Genomic DNA, 26,423 nt, shown 5'->3' on the forward strand with positions numbered 1-26,423 from the left:
CTCAGGAGGAGGAAAGCCGCGTGCTGACTTGGGCAGAGGGACGTGCCAGTGCTATCAGCAGTCTACATTCCGGGGGTTGAGAACTAAAAGGCGGACTCTCTCAGCAGTCACATCCAGGAGAATGGTCTCTTCACCCCAATCTAAAGATTTGCCAGCAGTGGGGTATGCCGGATGTAGATCTATTGGCAAGTTCAACAAATAACTGGACCAGTTTGTGTCCAGAGCAAGGGATCCACTCGCAATCGGAGTGGATGCACTGGTGGTTCCCTGGAACCAGTTCTCCCCAATTTATCCTTTTCCCCCAGAACCACTGCTGCCACATCTCTTATGCAGGAACCTGAGAAGTGGTCTCAGTCATTCCGGTGGCCCCAGCTTGGCCCAGAAGAGCCTGGTACTCAGAAATAGTGAAGTTGGCTGTAGATGGACTGTGGACACTTCTAGCCAGTCCAGACCTACTGTCTCAAAGACCGATATTCCATCTTACTTTACGGTTTCTAAATTTGACGGCATGGCTATTGAAGCCAGGGTGTTGAAGGACCATGGTATTTCAGGACTGTTTATTTCTACACCGGTGAATGCCAGGAAGGCGGTCACTAGAAATATCTATCACAGGGTCTGGAGGTCCTACATTGCTTGGTGTGAAGCCAGAAGTTGACATCCTCCAATATATACAAAAAGGGGCAAATCTCTGCCTTGTCTATATTTTTTCAGAGACCTTTAGCCTCACACTATTTGGTCCATACTTTTCTAGAGGGTGCAACTCATTTGGTTCCTCCCGTCAGACTACCTTTATGCCCCTGGGACTTAAATTTGGTTCTGTCTGTTCTACAGAAACAACCTTTTGAACCTATTTAGGAGATTCCATTGATCCTTTTGACTCGAAAGTTAGCTTTTCTGATTGCTATCATTTCGGCAATAAAGAGCTGCCAATTCCGACAGGAATTGGCAGCTCTTTCTTGCAAAGAACCATATTTGGTCCTTCATCATGATAAGGTGGTGCTGCATCCGCTTATGACTTTCTTGCCTAAAGTAGTGTTTAGTTTTCATTTAAATCGGGAGATTGTATTGCCCTCCTTTTTTCCCACATCCTCGCTCGGCAGAGGAAAAGCGGCTGCATTACTTGGATGTAGTGCTAGCTGTCAGAGTTCATCTAAACAAGTTGGCACAAATCAGGATTTCAGATGCCTTTTTTGTATTGCTGGATGGGGCCCAAGAAGGACCAAGCAGCATCCAAGGTGTCTATTTCCCAATGGATTCACCAACTGCTCATTCAGGCCTATGGATTAAAGGGTAAGGCCCCCCTTTTAGGGTAAAGAGCACACTCTACCAGGAGCATAGGAACCTCTCTTGGGCTTTTCGCCATCAGGCTTTGGTGGTTTAGATCTGTAAGGCCGCTACCTGGTCTTCAGTGCATACTTTCGCAATTTTTTACCAAATGGATGTTAGAGCTGCAGAGGATTCTGCTTTTGGCTGTAGTGTTTTACAGACTGCAGTATCGCCTATTGGTTGATGATAGTTTTCTGGTGATGTGTCTCCCTCCCCCTCAGGGGTATTGCTCTGGTATAGTTAAGTATATAGCCTGCTCTGTGTCCCATGATGTATGATAAAGAAATATGGATTTTTTACACCTACTTACCTGTAAAATCCATTTCTTGGTGTACATCAAGGGGCACAGAGGTCCCTCCCCTCTTTTTGGAAATTCATTTCTTGCTACAAAACTGAAGTACTTTCTGTATGGGAGGGGTTATATAGAGGGGGACTTCCTGTGTTTTGGTCTGCCAGTGTCCATTCACCTATACAGTACTTGACCGCGAGAATGTGTTTCCAGCGCGATCCCATTGCGCTGGTTCTCGGCGACAGGGTGCTGTACATCTCGCGCTGGCTCACTCATCGGGAAAGGAAAACTGTTTTTTTCCTTTCCCGATGAGTGACAAGCATTGCTGACAGGTGTCTGGTATTTATCATGGGGGGAACGCCGCGGCAAATTTTAAATAAAAAAACTGGCATGGGTTCCCCTCCCGGGGCATACCAGGCCCTTAGGTCTGGTATGGATTTTAAGGGGAACCCCCTACGTCGAAAAAATGGCGTGGGGGTCCCCCCACAATCCATACCAGACCCTTATCCAAGCACGCAGCCCGGCCGGTCAGGAAAGGGAGTGGGGACGAGCGAGCGCCCCCTCCCCTGAACCGTACCAGGCCGCATGCCCTCAACATAGGGGGTGGGCGCTTTGGGGCAGGGGAGCGCCCTGAGGCCCCCCCACCCCAAAGCACCTTGTCCCCATGTTGATGAGGACAAGGGCCTCTTCCCGACAACCCTTGCTGTTGGTTGTCGGGGTCTGCGGGCGGAGGGCTTATTGGAATCTGGAACACCCTTTAATAAGGGGGCCCCAAGATCCCGGCCCCCCCACCCTATGTGAATTCACCTGGGGGGAAAAAAAAACACTAGACAGGTTTTTAAAGTAATTTATTAGGCAGCTCCGAGGGTCTTCTTCCGACTTCGAGGGTCTTCTTTCCCGATGAGTGAGCCAGCTCGGTGCTGGCTCCCGCGACGGGGCTCGCAGATAATAACAGCGGCGAGATTGACACAATATCGCAGTCACCTACTGTAGGTGGTGTATAACCCAGATAAGTATATAGCCTGCTCTGTGTCCCGTGATGTACTCAAATTTATTAACAAAATGTTGTTGTTACCGTGTTTTATTGTTAACCGTTGTTTGCTTTGCAGGAACGCCATTCAGCTGCAGCATTTATCTTTTTATTCTGAAAGCAGCAGGGTGTGCTTTAAGAATACATACGTGTCAAACCATGAACCAGACCGAGACAGAAGTACAATAAAATCACACTTGTTTATTAATAAAAATAAAAAGGTAAATAGAGTAAGCATAGTCAAAGCATAGCCAGAGTCATGCTGTTGGTCAGGGTTGGGGTTTGAAAGCCTGTGGAGCATGTGCTTCTGGAGTGGCAGTCCAGGGGTGCCAAAAATCACTGTGAGTGAGGGTCACTTTGATTTGAGGCACCACGGTCACTGCACCATATGACACGCTTTTTTTAACACCTGCCTCTTGGGCCGGGCCTTTTGGCTAGGACCAGAGGAATTTTTTATTCCTGGCTGGAGGGCCTGGTCATTGTTTCACACAATGGCCACCTTTTCACTCTCTCCACTTATTCCTTCCCCACTTTATTTTATTTACTGCCTGTGTTTGTCACCTTTTTGTATTTTTGTGTTGTACACGGTTTGTTGCACTGCGTGATGAGTAGGGTTGCAGGTCCTCGGGCCTGCCCTGAGGAGGGAGGGAGGGGGTGGACATGGCATGGCATGGCATTTTGGCTTAGTTCGCCCTCTCTCTTAGGGTCTCCCTTCGGGGGAGCCTCACCTAGTACTTGGGTGGGTCTGTTTCGGCAGGCCCTCCAGAGAAAGGGGTCCGTCTGGTTTTGGTCAGATTGACCAAGTGTAAGTACCCTTGTCCCCGTCTGGAGCCTAATGCCCCGGGGGATTCATGGCAAGGTCCTCTGATTTTAGAGGACTTGTGTACCCGTTGCACTTTTTTGTGTTTCACTCTTTATGTGTGTGCACATTTTTTTGGCACCGGGTGAAGTTTTTTGGGTGTGTTTGCACGCCATAGGCTTTAACCACTTGCCGACCGCCGCACGACGACGTACCGCGGCACAATGGCACGGGCAGGCATAAGGACTTACCTGTACATCCTTGCCTGCCCACACAGTGACACCAAGCAGTTTTTTTTTTTCTGATTACTGCATTGGTGTCAGTTTGTGACAGTGTGGTAGGGCAGTTAGTGTTAACCCCTTTAGGTCTAGGGTGCCCCCCTAATAAAGTTTTAACCCCTTGATCACCCCCCCGTCACCAGTGTCACTAAGCAATCGTTTTTCTGATCGCTGTATTATTGTCACTGGTGACGCTAGTTAGGGAGGTAAATATATAGGTTCGCCGTCAGCGTTTTATAGCGTCAGGGACCCCCATATACTACCTAATAAAGGTTTTAACCCCTTGATTGCCCCCTAGTTAACCCTTTCACCAGTGATCACCATATAACTGTTACGGGTGACACTGGTTAGTTTATTTTTTATAGTGTCAGGGCACCCGCCGTTTATTACCGAATAAAGGTTTAGCCCCCTGATCGCCCGGCAGTGATATAAGTTAGGTTTTAGGGTCAGATAGGGTCTGCGTCGCCCCAGGCAGCGTCAGGTTAGTGGCAGTAGCGCTAACACCCACGTACGCAGCATACACCTCCCTTAGTGGTATAGTATCTGAACGGATTAATATCTGATCCGATCAGATCTATACTAGCGTCCCCAGCAGTTTAGGGTTCCAAAAAAGGAAGCGTTAGCGGGATCAGCCCAGATACCTGCTAGCACCTGCGTTTTGCCCCTCCGCCCAGTCCAGCCCACCCAAGTGCAGTATCGATCGATCACTGACACTTACAAAACACTAAATGCATAACTGCAGCGTTCGCAGAGTCAGGCCTGATCTCTGCGATCACGAACAGTTTTTTTGGTAGCGTTTTGGTGAACTGGCAAGCACCAGCGGCCTAGTACACCCCGGTCGTAGTCAAACCAGCACTGCAGTAACACTTGGTGACGTGGCAAGTCCCATAAGTGCAGTTCAAGCTGGTATGGTGGCTAGACAAGTAGTGTCCCGCTGCCACCAAGAAGACAAACACAGGCCCGTCCTGCCCATAATGCCCTTCCTGCTGCATTTGCCTAATTGGGAACCCACCACTTCTGCAGCACCCGTACTTTCCCCATTCACATTCCCAACCAAATGCAATCAGCTGCATGAGAGGCATTTTCTTTATGTCCTCCCGAGTACACCTACCCAACGAACCCCCCCAAAAAAGATGTCGTGTCTGCAGCAAGCGCGGTTATAGGCTTGACACCCGCCATTATTGTCCCTCCTGTCCTGACAATCCTGGTCTTTGCATTGGTGAATGTTTTGAATGCTACCATACACTAGTTGAGTATTAGCGTATAGCATTGCACAGACTAGGCGCACTTTCACAGGGTCTTCCAAGATGCCGTCGCTTTTTGAGAGACCCGAACCTGGAACCGGTTACAGTTACAAAAGTTACAGTTACAAAAAAAAAAAAACACAAAAAAATATTAAAAAAAAAAAAATAGTTGTCGTTTTATTGTTCTCTCTCTATTGTTCTGCTCTTTTTTACTGTATTCTATTCTTCAATGTTTTATTGTTATTATGTTTTATCATGTTTGCTTTTCAGGTATGCAATTTTTTATACTTTACAGTTTACTGTGTTTTATTGTTAACCATTTTTTTGTCTTCAGGTACGCCATTCAGCTGCAGCTCGGATTTATTTATCTTGACAGCAACAGCGTTTGCTCCCACAATATATAAAGCCGTGACTCCAGCGCTGTCGGAGGTGATATATGCCAAAGCATGGGGGGCAGCAATTTGCTCCTACCTTTTGCGGGAGGATGCCCCCATGCTTCGGCATATATAAACGGTGCATGTATACCATTCATTAGAAGTGGGTGAAGGGAGGTATTCTAATGGTGGGCATACCCACCGATCAATCTCTTTTTTTCGTTCAGCCCACAGGCTGCACAAAAAAAAAAAAAAAAAAGGATACAATATATGCCCAACAAGGACCAGCAACGTACTGGTATGTTGCTGGACTTTGAGTGGTTATACCAGAATGATGCCTGCAGGTTTAGGTGTCATCTTGGTATCATTCTTTTCAGCCAGCGGTCAGCTTTCATGTAAAAGCAATCCTAGTGGCTAATTAGCCTCTAGACTGCTTTTACAAGCAGCGGGAGGGAATGCCCCCCCACCGTCTTCCATATTTTTCTCTGGCTCTCCTGTCCCAACAGGGAACCTGAGAATGCAGCCGGTGATTCAGCCAGCTGACCATAGAGCTGATAAGAGACCAGAGTTGCTCCAAACATCTCTATGGCCTAAGAAACCGGAAGCTACGAGCATTTCATTACTTAGATTTCGCCGGATGTAAACAGCGCCATTGGGAAATTGGGAAAGCATTTTATCACACCAATCTTGGTGTGGTCAGATGCTTTGAGGGCAGAAGAGATATCTAGGGTCTAATAGACCCCATTTTTTTCAAAAAAAGAGTACCTGTCACTACCTATTGCTATCATAGGGGATATATACATTCCCTGAGATAACAATAAAAATGATTAAAAAAAAAAAAAAAAAATGAAAGGAACAGTTTAAAAATAAGATAAAAAAGCAAAAAAATAATAAAGAAAAAAAAAAAGTACCCCTGTCCCCCCTTGCTCTCGCGCAAAGGCAAACGCAAGCTTCGGTCTGGCGTTAAATGTAAGGGCAGTAATTTTAGCAGTAGACCTCCTCTGTAAATCTAAAGTGGTAACCTGTAAACGCTTTTAAAAATGTATTTAGTTTGTTGCCACTGCACGTTTGTGCGCAATTTTAAAGCATGTCATGTTTGGTATCCATGTACTCGGCCTAACATCACCTTTTTTATTTCATCAAACATTTGGGCAATATAGTGTGTTTTAGTGCATTAAAATTTAAAAAAGTGTGTTTTTTCTCCAAAAAATGCGTTTAAAAAAAATCACTGCGCAAATACTGTGTGAAAAAAAAAATGAAACACCCACCATTTTAATATGTAGGGCATTTGCTTTAAAAAAATATATATAATGTTTGGGGGTTCAAAGTAATTTTCTTGCAAAAAAAAATAATTTTTTCATGTAAACAAATAGTGTCAGAAAGGGTTCAAGTGGTTAGAAGAGTGGGTGATGTGTGACATAAGTTTCTAAAAGTTGTGTATAAAATGCAAGGACAGTTCAAACCCCCCCCAAATGACCCCATTTTGGAAAGTAGACACCCCAAGCTATTTGCTGAGAGGCATGTCGAGTTCATGGAATATTTTATATTGTGACACAAGTTGCGGGAAAAAGACATTTTTTTTTTTTTTTTTTTGCACAAAGTTGTCACTAAATGATATATTGCCATGGGAATATGTGACATTACACCCCAAAATACATTCTGTTGCTTCTCCTGAGTATGGGGATACCACATGTATGAGACTTTTTGGGAGCCTAGCCGTGTACGGGACCCCGAAAACCAAGCACCGCCTTCAGGCTTTCTAAGGGCGTAAATTTTTGATTTCACTCTTCACTGCCTATCACAGGTTTGGAGACCATGGAATGCCCAGGTGGCACAAAACACCCCCAAATGACCCTATTTTAGAAAGTAGACACCCCAAGCTATTTGCTGAGAGGTATTGTGAGTATTTTGCAGACCTCACTTTTTGTTACAAAGTTTTGAAAATTGAAAAAAAAAAAGTTTTTTCTTCTTGTCTTTCTTCATTTTCAAAAACAAATGAGAGCTGCAAAATACTCACCATGCCTCTCAGCAAATAGCTTGGGGTGTCTACTTTCAAATATGGGGTCTTTTGGGGGGGGTTGTGCCACCTGGGCATTTTATGGCCTTCAAAACTGTGATAGGCAGTGAGGAGTGAAATCAAAAATGTACGCCCTTAGAAATCCTGAAGGCGGTGATTTTCGGGGCCCCGTACGCGGCTAGGCTCCCAAAAAGTCCCACACGTGGTATCCCCGTACTCAGGAAAAGCAGCTGAATGTATTTTGGGGTGCAATTCCACATATTTTTTTTTTTTTTTGTCATTATTCAATCACTTGGGACAAAAAAAATAATATTCAATGGGCTCAACATGCCTCTCAGCAATTTCCTTGGGGTGTCTACTTTCCAAAATTGGGTCATTTGGGGGGGGTTTGTACTGCCCTGCCATTTTAGCACCTCAAGAAATGACATAGGCAGTCATAAATTAAAGGCTGTGTAAATTCCAGAAAATGTGCCCTAGTTTGTAGGCGCTATAACTTTTGTGCAAACCAATAAATATACACTTATTGACTTTTTTTTTTACCAAAGACATGTGGCCGAATACATTTTGGCTTAAATGTATGACTAAAATTGAGTTTATTGGATTTTTTTATAAGAAAAATTAGAAAATATCATTTTTTTTTTCAAAATTTTCGGTCTTTTTCCGTTTATATCGCAAAAAATAAAAACGTCAGAGGTGATCAAATACCATCAAAAGACAGCTCTATTTGTGGGAAAAAAAGGCCGCAAATTTCGTTTGGGTACAGCATTGCATGACCGTGCAATTAGCAGTTAAAGCGACGCAGTGCCAAATTGTAAAAAGTGATCTGGTCAGGAAGGGGGTAAATCCTTCTGGGGCTGAAGTGGTTAAAAGAAAAAAAGAAGAAAAAAAAAGAAAGAAAAATTAAAAAACCAAAAAAAAAAAAAAAAAAAAAAAAAAAAAAAGCATAGCCAGTAACCGGATCGGGTAGTCAGCCAAGCCAGAATTCAGTAACTAGATCGGGTAATCAGCCAAGCCAGAGTTCAGTAACCAGATCGGGTAATCAGCCAGGCATAGGCGTGCCCACGGGGTGTGCCCAGGCACACCCTAATTATTGTGCTTTCATTGGTTGTGACTGGTGTCAGTAGTTGTGACTACTACTGCTCATGTCACCACTGCCTGGCCTGGGTTGGTCCTGCAAGAAAAAGCATCTTTTTGCAGCACAGCCTGCACTGCAGGGACTAGGGAGTCCCCGGGACCACAGGCACGGCGGAGTGATCCGGCCACATTTCCCGGACTCTGATAGCGGCAGGCGGCTGGCTCAGTGAGCTCAGGTAAGCAGTGCCAGTGAGACAGCACTGAGCAAGGTAGGGCAGTCACACGATGGATTGGACCAAAGATAAAACAAAAAGGCAAATCGATATGAACCCTGTCCCTGCCAGCAAAAAAGTAAGTGTGAATATATATTATACATATATATATATATATATATATATATATATATACACACACATACACACTTACTTTTTTGCTGACAAGCCAGGCTGGGTTTATATTGTTTTTAATTGTGTATGTGATGTACATAAAAAAAAAAAAAATTTATATATATATATATATATATATATATATATATATATATATATATATATATATATATATATATATATATTTATATTTGCCTTTTTACATGTCATTTTTTTTTTAAATTGTTCTCACGTGTTAAAATAACGCTTCGATAATGTTATTTTAAAAAATAACAGTTTAAAAAAACGACATTTAAAAATCAACTTAACCACGACCTTTGGAAGATTTTCCCCCTTCAGGACCAGGCCATTTTTTGCTATTTAAGGCCCCTTTCACACGATCGGACCGTTCAGGTCCGCCTGTCAGTTTTGACGGCGGACCTGAACGGGCGTTCTATGCTAGCCTATGGAGCGACGGATGTCAGCGGAGACATGTCCGCTGACATCCGACCCGGTCCGATCCGCTAAAAGCAGATGGATGCCTCTACGTTCGGATCCGTCGCTGGCGGATCGGATCAGGTGAGATCTGATGAAAATGGACATGCTGTCCGTTTTCATCCGATCTCTCCATAGACAGCAGCGGCGCTCGACAAGCCCCTCCCCGCTCAGTGAGCAGAGAGGGACCTGTCATCCGCCGGCTCAACGGAGAGATCTGCCGCTTAGCCGGCGGACCGAGGCGGAGTCCGCCTCGTGTGAAAGGGGCCTAACTGCACTACTGAGAATTGCGCAGCCATGCAATACTTTACCCAAATGAATTTTATATATTTTTTTTCATGCAAATAGAGCTTTCTTTTGGTCGTATTTGATCCCCACTAGGTTTTTTATTTTTTGGTAAACAAAAAACTGTTACTACTACTACTACTGTTATAAAACCTATCCAATAAAATCAATTTTCTTCAAAAATTTAGGCCAAAATGTATTCTACTACGTCTTTGGTATGTGCCAATGAGGGTTAACGTGCCTGTACATCAGCTCACATTGGAGCAGTGACGGCTGGTGCTCAAAATTTTTTTTTGGGGGGGGGGGCACAAACAAAAAAAAAAACTGTGCCCATCAAACGCAGCTACTGTGCCCATCTATTGCAGCCATTGTGCCCATCAAACGCAGCTACTGTACCCATAAATTGCCACCATTGTGCCATCAAACGCAGCTACAGTACCCATTAATTGCTGCTAGTGTGCCCATCAATAAAAAAAATGTGCATTTATTATTTTTTTGTTGCAGATGCCTGGAAAGCATTGCACAAGCGATCAACAGAATCATGTACACTGTCGGTGTATCGGCTTACCCATACGGCTAACACTGAGCAAGAATTGGCATGGTTGGCAAATTATAATGAAATTATTGAAGAATTTAAGTCTATAACACCTTCTGTGCGATGTCTTCTTCTCTAAAACATGTAGAGAAGGTAGCCATAATAATAATCTGTAGTGTGCAAACCACTTTGTTGATGCCAATTTGATGTCCAAATACATATTTCCAGGGCTTTTTTTCAGCAGGAACGCGGGAGATCACAGTTCCGGCACCTCAGCACTGAATGTATATGCCAAGGGGTGGTGGGATTTGCTGGAGTGTCTATTGATATTGGCTGCTGGGGTCTCTATTGTCACTGGGTGATCTATTGATGTTGGGGAAGTCTATTACTGCTGGTGGGATCTATTGTTTCTGGGGGGTCAATTGTTGATGGGAGAATACTATTGTTGCGGGAGGGGGCTTATGTTGCTGGAGAGTATGTTGATACTGGATGCTGGGAGATCTATTGTTGCTGGGGAGATCTATTGTTAATGGGAGGGATCTATTGTTGCTGGGGGTGTCTATTGTTGCTGGGGGGGATCTATTGTTGCTACTTACCGTGCAGTTTTTAAAATTGCTTATTTGATTCAGAGATTTAAAAGCTTTGTTTATGTTAAAAGCTTATTTAATGAATACGTTAAAATTATGTTTGTTTACATTGATAAATGTTTTTCTAATTTAAAATGTTTTAATACATTTTAAAATGTTTGTTAACATTTATTTATAAGAGTGTGTGTGTATATACACACGTGTGTTTAAGCTTTGGTTTGAGGTGCACACCCTAATGCACTAGGCTGCGCACGCCTATGCAGCTAGGCCAGAAGTCAGGGATCCAAGTAGAGGAACAGCATGCAGGATAAGGAGCCAGAAGGAATGTCAGAAAAGCCAGTCTTTAAACAGGAACGCAGGAGAAGGTTTCTTGTGATGTGACCAAGGCGAAGGCAGGAATGAAGTGAGCTGGAGATCTTTAAGTAGGCAGGACTGACGAGCAGATCCACAACAGTTGGTTAACTGTGGAGATAGATGAGAGCTGGCAATTAGCCGACAGCTGAGCGGCCAGCTCAGAGAAGGAAGGGCCGAGCCAGCCCTGACAATACGTCAGTGACTGCAACGCTGTAGGAGATTTATCCCCTGAAAAAAAAAAGGAGCGTATATCCCCAAGCATGAGGGGCTTGGGGTTGTTAGTGGGTGGATCACTTCGGCGTATATTTTTTTGCCAGAGATTTCTTCATCCACATTGATCGAGTAGATGGATGCAGGGCGGTATATTCGAATGGTGAGCATACCACACACTTTTTCTGGCAGAGATTTCTTCATCCACATCGATCGATGTAAATGGAGGAATCTGTTAGGTTCTCTTTTTTCAGCCCACAGGCTGCATGAAAAAAAAAAAAAACATTACAATACATGCCCAATAAGTACTGGCATGGGGGCGTGGCCTGGATGGGACCCGAGATAGCTGCTTGAAGAGACAGCTAATGCACAGTGAGGACGAAAGAAGCACAACCCACGATGGGAAAGTCCAACAGGAGCACCTCCACACCCCGCACACAAAAAGAACCTGCACCGCATCTTAGCGGTAGTATCCCAGACATTTTTCGGACCCGCCAGTCTGCACTACTAGAGGCGACACAGGCCTGGTCGCAGGCCGCGCACGCCACACAGGCCTCATCCCCGGACTCGATTAGGAGCATCACGGACCCGCTAATGGACGGCGGCGACCCCAGCGCTCCGCATCCAAGCCTGCTAGACCTCCAAAGAGACCTCCAAAAGGTCGCCATAGACATCAAACACACCATGATGTCCGCGATCTCTGACCTAAAGGAGGACATCCACGCAATAACCCATCGGATCAACGATGTGGAGGAGAATGCCAGAATGCAAGCCTCAGCCATCAGGCAAATACAAAAAACATACGATCTCCACTTGCCACACATGTTTGAGTTACACAGACAGGTGGAAGACTTAGATAACAGAGGACGCAGGCATAACATACGGGTGAGGGGGGTCCCGGAGGGGATTGACCAGGCCGCACTTCCCCACGCAGTCAGCGCCATCTTTAATGACTTGCTTGATCGCCCGGCAGACTCCCCCATAGAGATGGAGCGCCTACACCAAGCCTTGCGACCCCCTTCCCGTGACAATGAACCACCTAGAGACATTATTTGCTGCATTGTCAATTTCCCCCTCAAAGAGGAAATCCTCAGGAAGGCGAGAGAAAAGGGACGTATAACATTTAATGGAACTGAGGTGAAATTATTCCAGGACTTGTCACAAATCACACTGCAGAATAGACGCACCCTACGCCCCCTGTTGGAGGTGCTTCGCTCTCGCAATATCCAATACAGATGGAAATTCCCTTTCTGTCTTTCTGCATCAACCAGAGGCCGCACAGCATTGCTAAGGACCCCGGAAGACCTGCCAAATTTCTGCGGGCAGATGGACATTCCACTGATGGACATCCCTGAATGGTACTCATTCTATTTCCCCAGAGAACCGTGGAAACCAGTCTCTACTAACTCTTCCCCCAAAGCTCAAAGGCAAAACTCGAGGCTAGATCCTACATCTCCTTGAGACCGCCTATCACACAGAGACATGCCTACACACAGCCCTGGGCGACATGACACCCCGCGCCGGAACCTCCCGATGGCATGATAGTCTCCCGGGTAGTCTATCATACATAATCACGGTCAACACTAACTCTGTCTTTCCTTCCAGCAATGGTTCAGCCTTCTTTCCTTGATTTAACATTCTTCTTGAAAACCGGACTCATTCGAACCCGACACACTTCAGGATTACTCTCAGCTATCGCACTTCGCAGACTCTGATGATGGAAATCGAAGATCACTGAGACTTTCCACTTCATACCTGCTACAGGAAGAATCATAAGCCTTATATGGACTCATGTATGTGTAACCTACTCATCCTTTATCCAGGTATTGTTTACTTGCAAACACACGCATGCTGATGGAGACGGCTCCTCTAACTCAATTTGGTCACCCTCTCGGAACATAGGTATCCATTTCTATGGAGTGTCCGTGTAGTCTTAGAGGGTCACCAAAGCAACTCCATCAACTCTGAATATTACCATTCTATGCAAAGGGTAATCCAAGCCACTCGCATGTAGATAAATATAGATAACCTGCTCACTTTACACACGAGCCTGAACGAGCCGATCCACAAGTCACACAGTCTACTATTCTAAGGACTAAACAAACACTTGTAGAGATAAAATAGCCTATAACGAGGTGAATTACAGATACCGCCCTAGACATACCAGCTTGCTCACCCTCTCATAGAGCAGTCATAACTGAGTCTTGGTTTTACAAAAAAATTTTTCTTGCGGTACCGTTATCTGCTACTCCCGCATCTACAAAGTAACATGCTTTGGTGGTAAAATGTAATGTACCGTGCTGTTTGGATTGTTATGTTTTTGTTTTATCTTGGTTTATTTTGGCCTAGTTAGTCCAGTTGCTCTCAATTAGCATAGTTCCAGGTTCTTATTCAGCTCTGTAGTTCTTAGGGTCCGACCACTACAGGTACAGTGGTCTGTTCATACCACATATCCCCTACATAATGGCCTTATGTCTTATGACTTCTGAAACTTAGGCATCTGTAGATTTCTTACACCCCACGAAGATGTGACATATCTCTCTACTCGTCCTCACCAGTGCAACGGATCTCACCCCCACTCAGCTTTACGTACCCCACATAGCTGTCCACATGGACTTGAGCTACCATCCCGGAATTATTACTAGGTGGACAGGCACGCCTAGGACCACCTCCGGTAACTGACTCACCCAGTTCATTAACTGGTGTTTTTTTTTTCACCTCGTATAAACCTACCCCCATCCAAACATCTAATCCCACCCCTCTCCCTCTTTCCCTTTCTCTTCCCTCTCATACCTGCTTCTCTCTTGTTTCATTTCCACAGGGGGGTCGCTCCTCCGCCCCGCTCCCCGTCTTCGCTCTTGGGGACTCTCTCAACCAGAAAAACATTACTGGAGTGCACGATAGCACCCACATAAATTGACTCCAATATTCACTACATACGCACCATGCAGAAGGAAACCACCAGCAAGCGACAACTCTCGCTTAAGTGCCTGTCACTTAATGTGAGAGGACTAAACCTCCCTCAAAAGAGATCTCAAGTTCTCTCAGAGCTAATGAAACACAAAGCTCATTTCCTATTTTTGCAGGAAATGCATTTCCGAACCAAAGCCATACCCAAACTGACAAATCATGTATATAAACAGGCCCTACACTCTACAACTTCTAAGACAAAAGGGGTTTCTATACTTATCTCCAAAAATGCAGACTTTCAATTGTCTGACTCGTTGATTGACCAGGAAGGCAGATACATCTTTGTTAAAGGCACATACGCGTCCAAACCCATTACAATAGCGAATATCTACTGCCTAAATGATCATCAGGTCACATTTTTCCGGAAAATCTGTGACCTACTTTCCTCCTTCCAAACAGGCATACTGATACTTGGAGGAGATTTCAATGTCCCATTAAACCCTTGTCTTGACTCCTCTACTGGCACTTCCACACTCCCATACCGGGCCTTAAAACAAATTAAACTCCAACTACAAAACCTCACTCTACACGACACCTGGCGCACCATATACCCGACAGACAGAGACTACACGTACTTCCCCCCCACCCCCCCACACCAGAAATATTCTAGAATTGATTATTTATTCTTAACCCAATCAGATCTCTCATCTCTTTCGCAAGCTACAATAGAGCCCATGTTCCTGTCTGATCACCATCCCATTACGATAACCCTTACATTCCCAGACTCACAAAAGACTACTAAAACTTGGAGGTTGAACCCATCTCTCCTAAAAGACCCTGAAACAATTCGACAACTGAATGCCCAAATCCAACTATATTTCCAGGAAAATTCAACCCCAGGTATCACTCCGGTGACGCTTTGGGAAGCACATAAGTGCGTTTTAAGAGGCAAACTTATAGCCCTAACTACGGCGGGAAAAAAAGAGACACCAGGAACAGATCACGGTTCTTACCACAACAATCCACAGACTTGAAACAGCACATAAAAAGTCAATCTCCCAATCTACACTACAAGCCCTCTCACAGGCAAGATCTTCCTTGTTAGACGAACTAGGGAAACGCACTAGGCGAAGATATATCCTCGGTCAAAAAGTGTTCTATGAACATGGCAACAAAAGTGGGAGACTTCTTGCTCGTACAATCCAGGCAGCTAAAACATCTTCCACTATTCATCACCTCCGCACTGCCCAAGGCACACTTCTTTCTAAAAATGAGTTAATAGCTAAACACTTTGAGGAGTTTTATTCTAAGTTGTATAACTTACCACAAAATACACCAGACTCTCCTTCCGCACATGACCGGACCTCACAAATCCGGGAGTTCCTGACCCAAATATTGCCCCAAGCCAATTTCATCACAAAAAGCTGAGGCCTTAGAACACCCAATGACAATAGAAGAACTCAATCTTGCCATTAAGCAAACAAAAGTGGGTGAGAGCCCAGGCCCAGACGGCTTACCTCTCATATACTACAAAACTTTTTTAGAGTCACTAGCGCCCAATATGTTGTCGGCTTTCAACTTTCTTTCAAACCCACTCGCCTCATCTGGACATATGTTAGAAGCCCAGATAGCAGTGATACCCAAAACAGATAAAGATCCAATGCTAGTTTCCAATTACAGACCCATATCGCTGCTTAATGTGGACATTAAATTATATGCCAAAATCATTGCAAATAGATTACTACCCCTTATGCCAGACCTAGTCTTGCCCGACCAAGTAGGTTTTATTCCGGGTAGAGAGGCAAGAGACAATACCATCCGCACCCTGAACCTCCATCATTGGCTTGCTACATCTAATGCTAAGGGATTTCTGTTATCCCTAGATGCTGAGAAGGCGTTCGACAGGGTGGCCTGGGACTACATTCAAGAAGTACTTAAAGGCATTGGCCTTCTACCACGCATGTTTGTACATATTAATGCTCTATACACCAACCCAACAGCAAGGGTTAGAGCAAATGGCTTCCTGTCGAACGCCTTCCACATCAGCAATGGTACCCGTCAGGGGTGCCCTCTATCCCCCCTAATATTTGTCCTGTCTCTTGAACCCCTTCTCAACAGAATAAGGGCCAACCCGATATTCAGGGCGTCTCTATTAACCGCAGGGAATTTAAGGTAGCCGCTTTTGCGGATGACATCCTATTATCCCTACAAGCACCCCGCACATCTATTCCTAATCTTTTGAAAGACATTAAACACTTTGGAATATTGTCCAACTTCAAAATTAACTATTCTAAATCCCAGGCCCTAAATGTCTCTCTTCCACCACCAGAAGTTATTCACTGCCAAGCCTCGTTCCCATTTCAGTGGAAAAATGACTCTATTACCTACCTAGGTATAATAATTCCCAGGCGTCTAACAGAGCTCTATGACCACAACTTTCTCAACGCCTTGACGAAAATCCAAACAGACCTTCAAAACTGGGCTACCCTGAATGTCTCCTGGTTTGGGCGTTCGGCATTGATAAAGATGATAGTTCTACCCCGACTGTTGTATCTCATGCAAACGATCCCGATCCAATTGCCCCCATCGTTCTTTATGTCCTATAAAAAAGCCTGTCCAAAATTTATCTGGAAAAATAGTCCCCCAAGCATCAAATATATGAAGCTGACATGCACTAAAACGAAGGGGGGATTGCTTTGCCAGACCTGCATAAGTACTATTTAGCATGCCACCTTACTAGGGTGGTAAACTGGAAAACGCATAAAATAAGTAAGCTATGGACCACTTTGGAAAATGCCTTCAGTAATATACCTTTGCACACCCTGACCTGGATTCCAGCGAAACACTATCCCCAAGACGTTAAAACACATCCGCTCATATACCCTTCATTGCGAGCTTTCTCCACAGCTAGGAACTTATACCAAATATCCTCAACACCAGGACCACTGACCCCTCTTAGAGCCAATCCAGATTTTCCTCCTGGAGAATCGAATACTTTCCTAATACAAGAGTGGCCATATGACGATATTCATACTCGTCATTTTTTTGTTGATGGGAGGATACGTACATATAACGAATTAAAATCCATCTCCCGCACGAAAGACTTCCCCTTTTGGTCCTATAGACAGCTAAGACACTTTTTTACATCGACTAACGCAAACGACATTTGGACAAGACCACTTACTCCATTCGAAACAATGAACTCCCAGTCCATTACACAAGGTCATTTTATTTCCATGATTTACTCCTTCCTCCAGGACGACTCGCAATGCCCACAGACGGAAACCTCAAGAATATCTTGGGGGAAAGACCTACAAATCAATTTCACTGATGATGAATGGGAATCTATCCTCACATATGCCCACAAGGGGTCATTGAATGTAGCAATACAAGAGAATGGTTACAAAATAGCCACGAAATGGTATAGAACTCCTGCTCGCTTACACCAATTTTCGCCCTCCATTCCCAACATATGCTGGAGATGTAACAAGGCTATAGGAAATATGGTACACATTTGGTGGGAATGCCCAATACTCCAACCATTCTGGAAAGAAGTACACTCCATTATTACACGTGTAACAACCTACTCCCTAAACTTTAACCCGGCCCAATATCTCCTCCATCATTCAACCCTGTCCAAAAAAGTTTATCACAAATCATTAGCAATGTATATGGTGAACGCTGCCAGATTGTGTATCCCCGCACATTGGCGCTCAAATACTCCCCCGACCATTACAGAATGGCTAACTAGGATTGCAAGGATTGAGGAGATGGAAGAATTGATTTATATATCCCAAGATCGCATACAGAAATTTACCGTCATATGGGCTTGCTGGATACATTTTAAAACCACCGACTACTACAGATCCTTCTTTCCGTTCTAAACTCCCTCCCTCTCCTAGCCTAAAGCTCATAATCGCTATATACCCTGGATGCGTCCGTGGAGTCTGGGTCGAGGAGCGGTCCCTCCTCTCTCTCTTTATCTAGTACTTTCTTTTCTCCCCCCCCCCTCTATATCTCCCCCCCAACCCCTACCCTTCCTCTTTTAACAAACACCTTCCACTCATTCCTTTATGCTTTCTGAATCTGGGGTCATACTCCGCATATGACCGACCTAACATGCTTGATTCTCCCACCAGAGACACTCGAGCCTGTCCCCCTACATACAATTAACCCGAGGAACAGGGCGGTTATCGGACCTTTTCGCACCAGGAGGTACTGAAATATTCTCACCACAGTGTTAGCACCGATGGTGCATTCTCTGATACCATGGTTACCCCCCTCTTTTCATATGTTTATGCTCATTATACAGTGCCCATATTCCCCTTAGGTATGTCCTCCATTGGCCAATTGTATTCTGTTTTTCCTATAGGATGTGTGCATGTGTGTATGCATGTGTGCATAATGATTCATCCAACGGTCGTTTGTGTGCGCTTTTTTTTATCTATGCGTTTTTTGCAACTATGCATTTTTTTTTCCTGTGTCTGTGGTTGTTTCTTGCTCACGCATGCATGCAAACGCATGTATACCTATGTACTTTATTCTGTTTGTTATCCCCAAATATTGATCCAGTGATCATCTTTTAAACGATTACTTTTTAGTGGCATCTGCTATTGATGAGCAATGTAGGGTTTGACCATTTTGTTCCATTTTATATTTTTTCATTGATTTCAATTTCCTTTCCTTATATGTACATTTGTAATGTCCTGCTGCATTTGTCTTGCAGTTTTTCGTGTGCGGGCTGCATCCCTTGCTGTCTTCATGTTTACTGTGCAGTTCTATGCCCAAGGATCTCACTACTTCCTGGGCTGCTGCAGCATTGTTTTTCTTCCCTTATCACCGCCCATAGCCCCACCCACAGCTCCGCCCATAGACTATAAGAAGCTCAGCTTCTACAAACTTGTTGTCATTGGCATGAAGAAGGAACCAATCAATAATTCCGAAACGCGTCCCATGTTGATGACATATTTCCTGTGTGCGGTCCATGCTGGTTGTTGTCCCCTCCCACTGACATCATTTACGGGATTCATGCTCCACGCTGACTCAGACGACGAGATTGCTTCACCAGTGTTCCCAGACCAGTGTTCCCAGAGCCTGGGATGTTCACCTGCTGATTATCCTGGGACCTTCTGCTGCTGCATATCATTATCCCTGGAAAGCTGTGATACACTGGGACCTCCTGATGCCGGATCACCTGCTTCATACATCCATGTTATGCCTCTTCTTATCCTTGCTTCTGTAAGTGTTTTTAATCATGTTTGGGGATATTAAAAGTTTTAATTACGGACTTAATGCGCCTTTTTTTCTTTTACTTGGTCAGAAGATCTTCCCTCCATTCATCCACTAGGTGCAGCAGTGCTCACTGGTCCTCATGGTAAGCTTACATCAGTGGCCGCCACACAGGGAACCGATGTGACAGCGTGACATCACACGTTTAGCTCTGCAAAATCCTACAACCCAAAAAATGGTATATGACATAATTTTCTAAAGATATGGGATATATTTTACTTGCTAGAACAGCTCACCCCCCTCACATTATTGATGGTTGTGTCACTTACATAGTTACATAGTCGGTAAGGCTAAAAAAAAAAAAGACAATAGTCCATCCAGTTCAACCTGTGTAGGTGCATTTATCAGTGTCTATAATGATTTCCCATATCCCTGTATGTTGTGTCCTTTAAGATGTATACCTAAGAGTCTTTTTAAAGATATCCATACTCCCTGCGCATCCACCACTAATTGTGAGAGAGAGTTCCACTTCCTTATTGCCCTAACAGTGAAGAACCCCCTGTGTAGTTTAAGGTTAAACCGCTTCTCCTCCAGTCTCATTGTGTGGCCCCGTTTACTTTTACACTCTCTAGGACTGAATAGTTTATTTCCCATGCGAGAATAAATTTAGTGTTTGCAGCCATTCCTCATAATTGAGGTCCTCCAGTCCCCTTATTAGTTTTGTTGCCCTTCTTTGGGCTCTCTCCAGCTCGAGCACATCCCTTCAGAGGACTGGTGACCAGAACTGAACGGAAAACTCCAGATAAAATCTGACCAGAGCTTTTTAACGTGGCAGAATTATAGTTTTGTCCCTGGAGTATACCCCCTTTTTATGCATGCTAATATTCTTGCCTGCTTTGGTAGCTGCAGCTTAGTACTGCATGCTGTTTCTCAATCTGTCATCTATAAGCACCCCTAGATCCTTCATCCTTGATTTTCCCAACTGTTCTCCACCTAGTATTTTTCATTATTTTTTTCATTATTTTTCTTGCCCTTCCCTTTAGATTGTAAACTCACATAAGCAGGGCCCTCCTAACCCTCTTGTCTTGAATTGTATTGCAACAGTGTGGTCTTCCTTTATTTTGTAACGCACTGCACAAACAGTTGGCACTACATAAATCCTGTATAACAATCTGGCTAGACAAAATAGGTTTTTAAATTGTATGGAAAAATAAAGCGTTCCAATTAAAATGCCAGAGTGGGAAAAAAATGGTTACCACATATTCTCACTTGTGAATACAACAGGTGATAATGTGAAAGGCTTTGCAATTATTTTGAAATTTACTTGATCAATAAATCATTTATAGACTTACCAAGTTCTGGGCCTCTTCATTTAAAACAGAAGTATCGTTTTTAACACAACAGTCATTCTTAACACTAGATTCCTCAATGTTTCCATCATTTGTGGTCTCTTGTTTTAGAAAATTTGTACTTTCAAGATTATTATCTTTACTTGATTTAGGAATTTTCTTCGGCAGGTCCATGTGGAAACAAATATTGGTGGAAGAACAGTATTCCTCAAAGCCATACAAATACCTATAAAAATTGGGGGTAAAGATTAAAGTAAACCTGTCATAAAGCATATATAGTAGCTGCAGGGAATGACCCCTTCATGAAATATTGTTTGCATGGCTGTTACCTTGAACCAATGGCTTTAATACAGACCTGGAATAAGTATGCAGATCAAGACTGGCAGAAGTGCCAATCTGTATAATTGCTCTAGGTTAGCAGATAATAGTATTGAAGCAAGAGGGTCAGCATGACAGCCAGGGAAATACCATTCTCAAAACAGGATAGCAATTGTCCACATTTCTCTCATGACAGTTTACCATTAAAAATAGCAATTGCAAAACATATCAATAAGTAAACAATTTTAAAAAATAGTACAGTTGAAGCAGTTTATAGTCATCTTAGAGGTGAATGTATCTAGCAAAAATATTGATAAAATGAGACACAAAACAGGGTGCCACTCTGTATTTGAGACAGTTTTTTTTGTATATATGTGACCCCTGTACCTGTAATCTTGGGCAATCAACTGACACACTTTTACACAGGTCTGCAAAAGAAAAAATACGGAAAATGAGATAAATTTTCAGAAGGATAAGACAGAATTGCACTCCAAAAAAGTGCAAGCATAATCAATTTTTTAGTTTTAGTAGGGATAGATTAAACTCATGTTGGTGTATTTTTTGCTGTCTATATCACGTTTGAAAGGTATTTTTTTTTTTTTTACTTACTTTCTTGGAGATGCAAGAGAAGTGAGAGAAAAGCGCTACAAATTGCAGGCAGTTCCCTTCTTATACAGTGGTCACCAGAACAGATGTTTTCCTTAGAATATTTACCTTCACCTTGTGTTTTGGTGACAACTGTAAAATTTTGGATTTCCCATCACTTTTTGTCTTTCTTTCCAGACCATTCATGACAGGCAGAAAGGGTGAATCTATCGAGCAGGTACAGAGAGGACAAATGAACTCTAGAAGCAAAAACTATTTTATCTTGTGTAACCTCTCATCGCCAACTGATTATCCCATCCACACATTGGAGGTGGATGGGGTTATCTTCCTGCTGCGCTATTGTAATCCAGCAGCAGGACGTCTACGCTGCCAGAATACACTGATCTGCACTGCAGAAATTGGCTGCAAGCACTGATAGAGCAAAAATATACCGACAGTCCTGTTCAGGAGTAGTTTATCACTAGATCAATACCACTCAAATCAGGAATGGCCATAGATGGATTGATACTTGCCATATTTGACCGAATTGTGATCTATGGCCAGTTTTAGAGTAGCTCCTAACAACAGGAAGAGTGTTATTCACAGGATTACCATATGAACTTAAAGTGGAAATAGCCCCAAAAATAATACTCCTGTAGTTGGGTCTGGTAAGCTGCAATATATTGAAATAACATTTTTGATTTGGAGTTAGATATGCTTTAAAAATGATAGCTTAATGCGGTAAAGGGAGGAATTTATGAATAAAGCCGCACAAGCATAAAGAAAAAAAAAATCTTTCATACTGTAAATAATGAGCTTGCAAAAGATAACAGGACAGTTGTGGTAGAAAAAAAATAACCATTATCTACTCTACCCAATACCTGAAGTGTTATTAAACCTGCATTCACTATGTCTGGTCTCCCACAGTACACAGAACATGGAAATGTAATTATTCTAGGTAATATAAACTGCTAAATACCCTTTTTCATCAGCAGTATATAGCAGTCTTGTGACTTGCATCAGTGTCTGGTTAAAGATTGTAGGCATTTTCATTATCCCTTGATTATCCTATAAGACTACAGGACTCCTAACCCTCTGTCTGGACAGTGCTGATTGGCCCTGTGCTCATCACATGTACTCTCTCAAGAAAAAAAAAGCTCTCTAGCAATACACACCAAACTGAACATGTGCAGCTTGTCCCCTAAATGCTCTGTTCTATTAACTGGAGTCAGTGGAAGAGGAGGAGGATCAGAGTAGAAAGGATCACATAGCCTTTATACACAAAACAGTGAATTAACCCCTTAGGTTCCACAGAGTATAACAAGCATGCTTTACTGCACAGGTGGCAAACACAAGGCCCGCAGACCGAATCCGTCACAACACCTCTTTTTCTCACTGCTGTCTGTTCAGGTCTCCCAGGCAGCAAGAGTAAACCTCCTCCTCAGTCCCGCGAGTGGTGTCGGCTCTGCGCGAGTGCATGCGCACTAGGGAACAAGAATAAACATTTCTTGATCTCTCTCCTCCTCAGTCCAGCAGCTCTGGCTCTGTGGGAGCTGAGTGCATGCATGATTGGCCTGGCATAGCTGTCAGTGCTGGACGTTTGTTGTTTCTTTTACATCCTGAGGGTGGGCTTTTGAGGACTTGCTTCATCCCTTAGTGACGATGAAGAGAGGGAAAGTTGTTAACAGCTTCTTTATGTGCTGATGATGGTGAAATAAGACATATAGGGCAGAACTGAACACTGGTACTGGTGCTGAACATAGAGATTAACCTACACAGGGAAGTACTAACCACAGCCCAATACACTGGGAGGGAACCGTCTATACGGGAAGGTACTAGAGCTGGGGGGCTAGGTAGGAGAGAGAACAGATGTGAACAAAGCACACCCTAAACCGAAATGCTATGCATACTAGCTCATTATGCCTTGCAGTTTAGCTTTTTTTTTTTTGTGGGTTTACAACCACTTTAATAAAAGTAGAGTAGCTAGACCATGTTGCTGCGCAACATATCTGCTCCAGAATAGCCCCTGCTCACTGCACCCAGAAGGCCGACAAAACCTTAGTACAATGGGCCATAGGAGAAAGAGGACAGTTTTGTGCAAAGCCTTGTAGAATTCTACACTTGCTTGCTTAATTCAGCAGGAGATTGTATTTTTAGAAGCTTGATTGCCTGTCCCACTACCCGAGTGCAAGCCAAAAAGGGCATTAGACTTGCTAATGTCTTTAGTTTACTCTAAATAATGCAAAATACAAGCACTCACACATCAAGAAGATGTAATTACTCTTTCCTTGAATTAGAAGGACAAGGACAAAAAAGATGGTAAGACAATTACCTGAGAATGGTGGAATCTTAAGGACGCTTTGGGAAGGAAAAATGGGTAAGTGCGCAAAACCAACCTGTCATCAATAATAAGCAGGAAGGGCTCTTTAACTGAGAGAGCCTGCAACTCACAAATGAGTCTGGCCTAGTAATAGCCACCAAGAATGCCACCTTTAGTGTAAGTATTTTCAAGGGAATATCTGGAGTCAAATAAAACTTGTTTAAACCCTGCAGCACCACAAAAAGGTCCCATTTGGGAAAGATCTTAAAAGGGACTGGCCTTAGCCCCTTAAAGAACCTGATAACCAGGAGTTTACTAGCTAGCGGATGTTCCAAGAAACGCTCAAGGCTGCTATTTGCACATTAAAAGGTACTAATATAGCAAGGCCTTGGTCTGCCCCAGCCTGTAAAACTTCCAAGATGGACAGCATGTCCAAAGGATGCTTTCTTGACTTGGCACCGAGAACAGAAAAAAACACTTTCCAAACCTTAGAGCAGATAACTTGAGTTACTTTCTTCCAACTGGAAAGTAGGATGCCGATCACCCTATCCAACAAACCTTTAGTACTCAAGATGGTTTCTCCAAAAACCAGGCAGTTAGCTTGGGAGTCTGAACCTTCGGAAAAAACAATGACCCTCCCCTGGACTAGCAAATCCTCCCTTTCTGGGGACATCAGGGGAGGCTGAAAGGCTAAGCGCAAAAAATGGAGTACCTATGGAATGCCACCAAAATGATAGTGGTCGTCTCCTGCTCAAATTTCCTTAGGACTAGGAAAATTAGCTTGAATGGAGGGAAAGCGTAACAGATGAAAATGCCACGGTGAGCCACGCCATCTACTCTCAGAGCTGATTCTTCTCGATCCAAAGTAAATAAAATGGGAACCTTGGCATTTTAACTGTTGGCAAACAGGTCTGCTTGTGGTACTCCCAATCTACCAGAAAGTAGACAAAACATTTCCTGATTCAGGGACCATTTTGATTCCTATACCGAATGACCACTCAGGTAAGCTTCCAGTAAGTTAATGGAGCCCTTTAGTTGCACCACCAAGATGGATAAAAGATTGATCTCTGCCTAAGCAATGATGCTGCTTGTTAGAGAGCTCAGGGAATAACAGCATGTTCTCTTCTGTTTGTTTAGGTAGGTGACTGTCACCACATTGCCTGGCAGGGCTTGAAGGTGGTGCTCGGGTACATATTTGCCAAACACCTGGAGGGCCTCCCAAACCACTCTCCGTTCTCTCCAATTGGCTGATTTCCCTGAACTAGGAGCATTGAGCTACCTTTTCTCCAAAGTGTGCGCCCCAACCCCAGGAGATTCCCCACCTGAGATAATAAGGCTGAAGCTTTTTGAAGATACTTTGGCGGCAATATTAGGAACATCTTTGAGGGTGGATTGCCCTTGAATTCCAAGTAATAAGCTTTTTCTGAACAAAGATGTTTGGGGCATTATTCTGCCACTGTGAAAAAAAAGGAAAAATCCTTCAACCCACACACCCTAGATCATCTCAAGAAAAATTGAAAAAAAAAAAAAAATGTATTAGAAGAGCTTGTAGTGAGGCTCAAAGGGCCTAAATCATAAAAAAGTAAAAAGTATTTTTCATACCGCGCTCTCACCTAAGAATATCTAATGTGAACTATATATTAAAGCAGAGTTCCACCTGGTTCTGTTTATTAAAAGTCAACAGCTACAAAAAGTGTAGCTGCTGACTTTTAATAAACACACACTCACCTGTCCCACGGTCAATCGATGCGGGCGCCTGAAGCCTCGCTTCTCTCCCCCGCCTGTCCGCCGTGCCGGCATTACTACTGTGGGAACCTGGCTGTAACAGCTTGCGGCTTCACAGAAGAGTGCACACAGCATGTCCCGAGTGGCCGTGCAATCTTCTGGAACCTGTGACATGTCCCAGAAGATTGCAGGGAAGGAGGGGCCACCTAAGGGGAGAGAAGGAGTCGGCTTAACGGCCCGAGCGAAAGTGGGAGCTGGGTACCTGTCAAAACGAGGTACCTGCTCCCCCCCAAAAAAAATGACATGCCAAATGTGGCATATCAGGGGGTAAGCAGTACTTAAAGCGGAAGTTCCACTTTTGGGTGGAATTCCGCTTTAAACACATACAGTTGTGAATAAATAAGATATGTGTGTGTAATGTCCATACACCGCCCCCAGATGTCTCCAATCAAGTGATGTCTTCTTTCAAAGTCCATAAAACAAGATGTGAAATCAAAGTGTCTTCTTCCACCAGCCCCTAGGCAAACATCCTACTCACCAGACGTACATGACACCCATTACAGGTTGTCATAAACAGCATCTAAAGCAAAAATGTATCCTCCAGGGAGAGGAAACTGGCCCATGAAGTTGCACACCCACCGGGCAAAGGTATGGTATATTACATATGTCAAGAAGAAGAAGAAAGGCACCTCATAGTGCAGTTTGTAAAATTTATTACATTGCAA

At 43.7% G+C, this 26,423-nt stretch overlaps 1 protein-coding gene across 8 annotated transcripts in view; it reads right to left on the bottom strand.

Moving 5' to 3' along the window:
• ARID4B (AT-rich interaction domain 4B) overlaps nucleotides 1-26,423 on the bottom strand; it is a 1,373,103-nt gene that overhangs the window by 658,735 nt on the left and 687,945 nt on the right. For all 8 annotated transcript variants that reach the window (XM_073627572.1, XM_073627571.1, XM_073627570.1 and 5 more), the window contains one exon: nucleotides 20,754-20,976. In XM_073627572.1, the coding sequence (XP_073483673.1) occupies nucleotides 20,754-20,976 (223 nt within the window). The remainder of the gene's footprint in view (nucleotides 1-20,753; nucleotides 20,977-26,423) is intronic.

This window comes from Aquarana catesbeiana, linkage group LG04 (assembly GCF_042186555.1).
Source record: "Aquarana catesbeiana isolate 2022-GZ linkage group LG04, ASM4218655v1, whole genome shotgun sequence".
Taxonomy (NCBI): domain Eukaryota; kingdom Metazoa; phylum Chordata; class Amphibia; order Anura; family Ranidae; genus Aquarana; species Aquarana catesbeiana.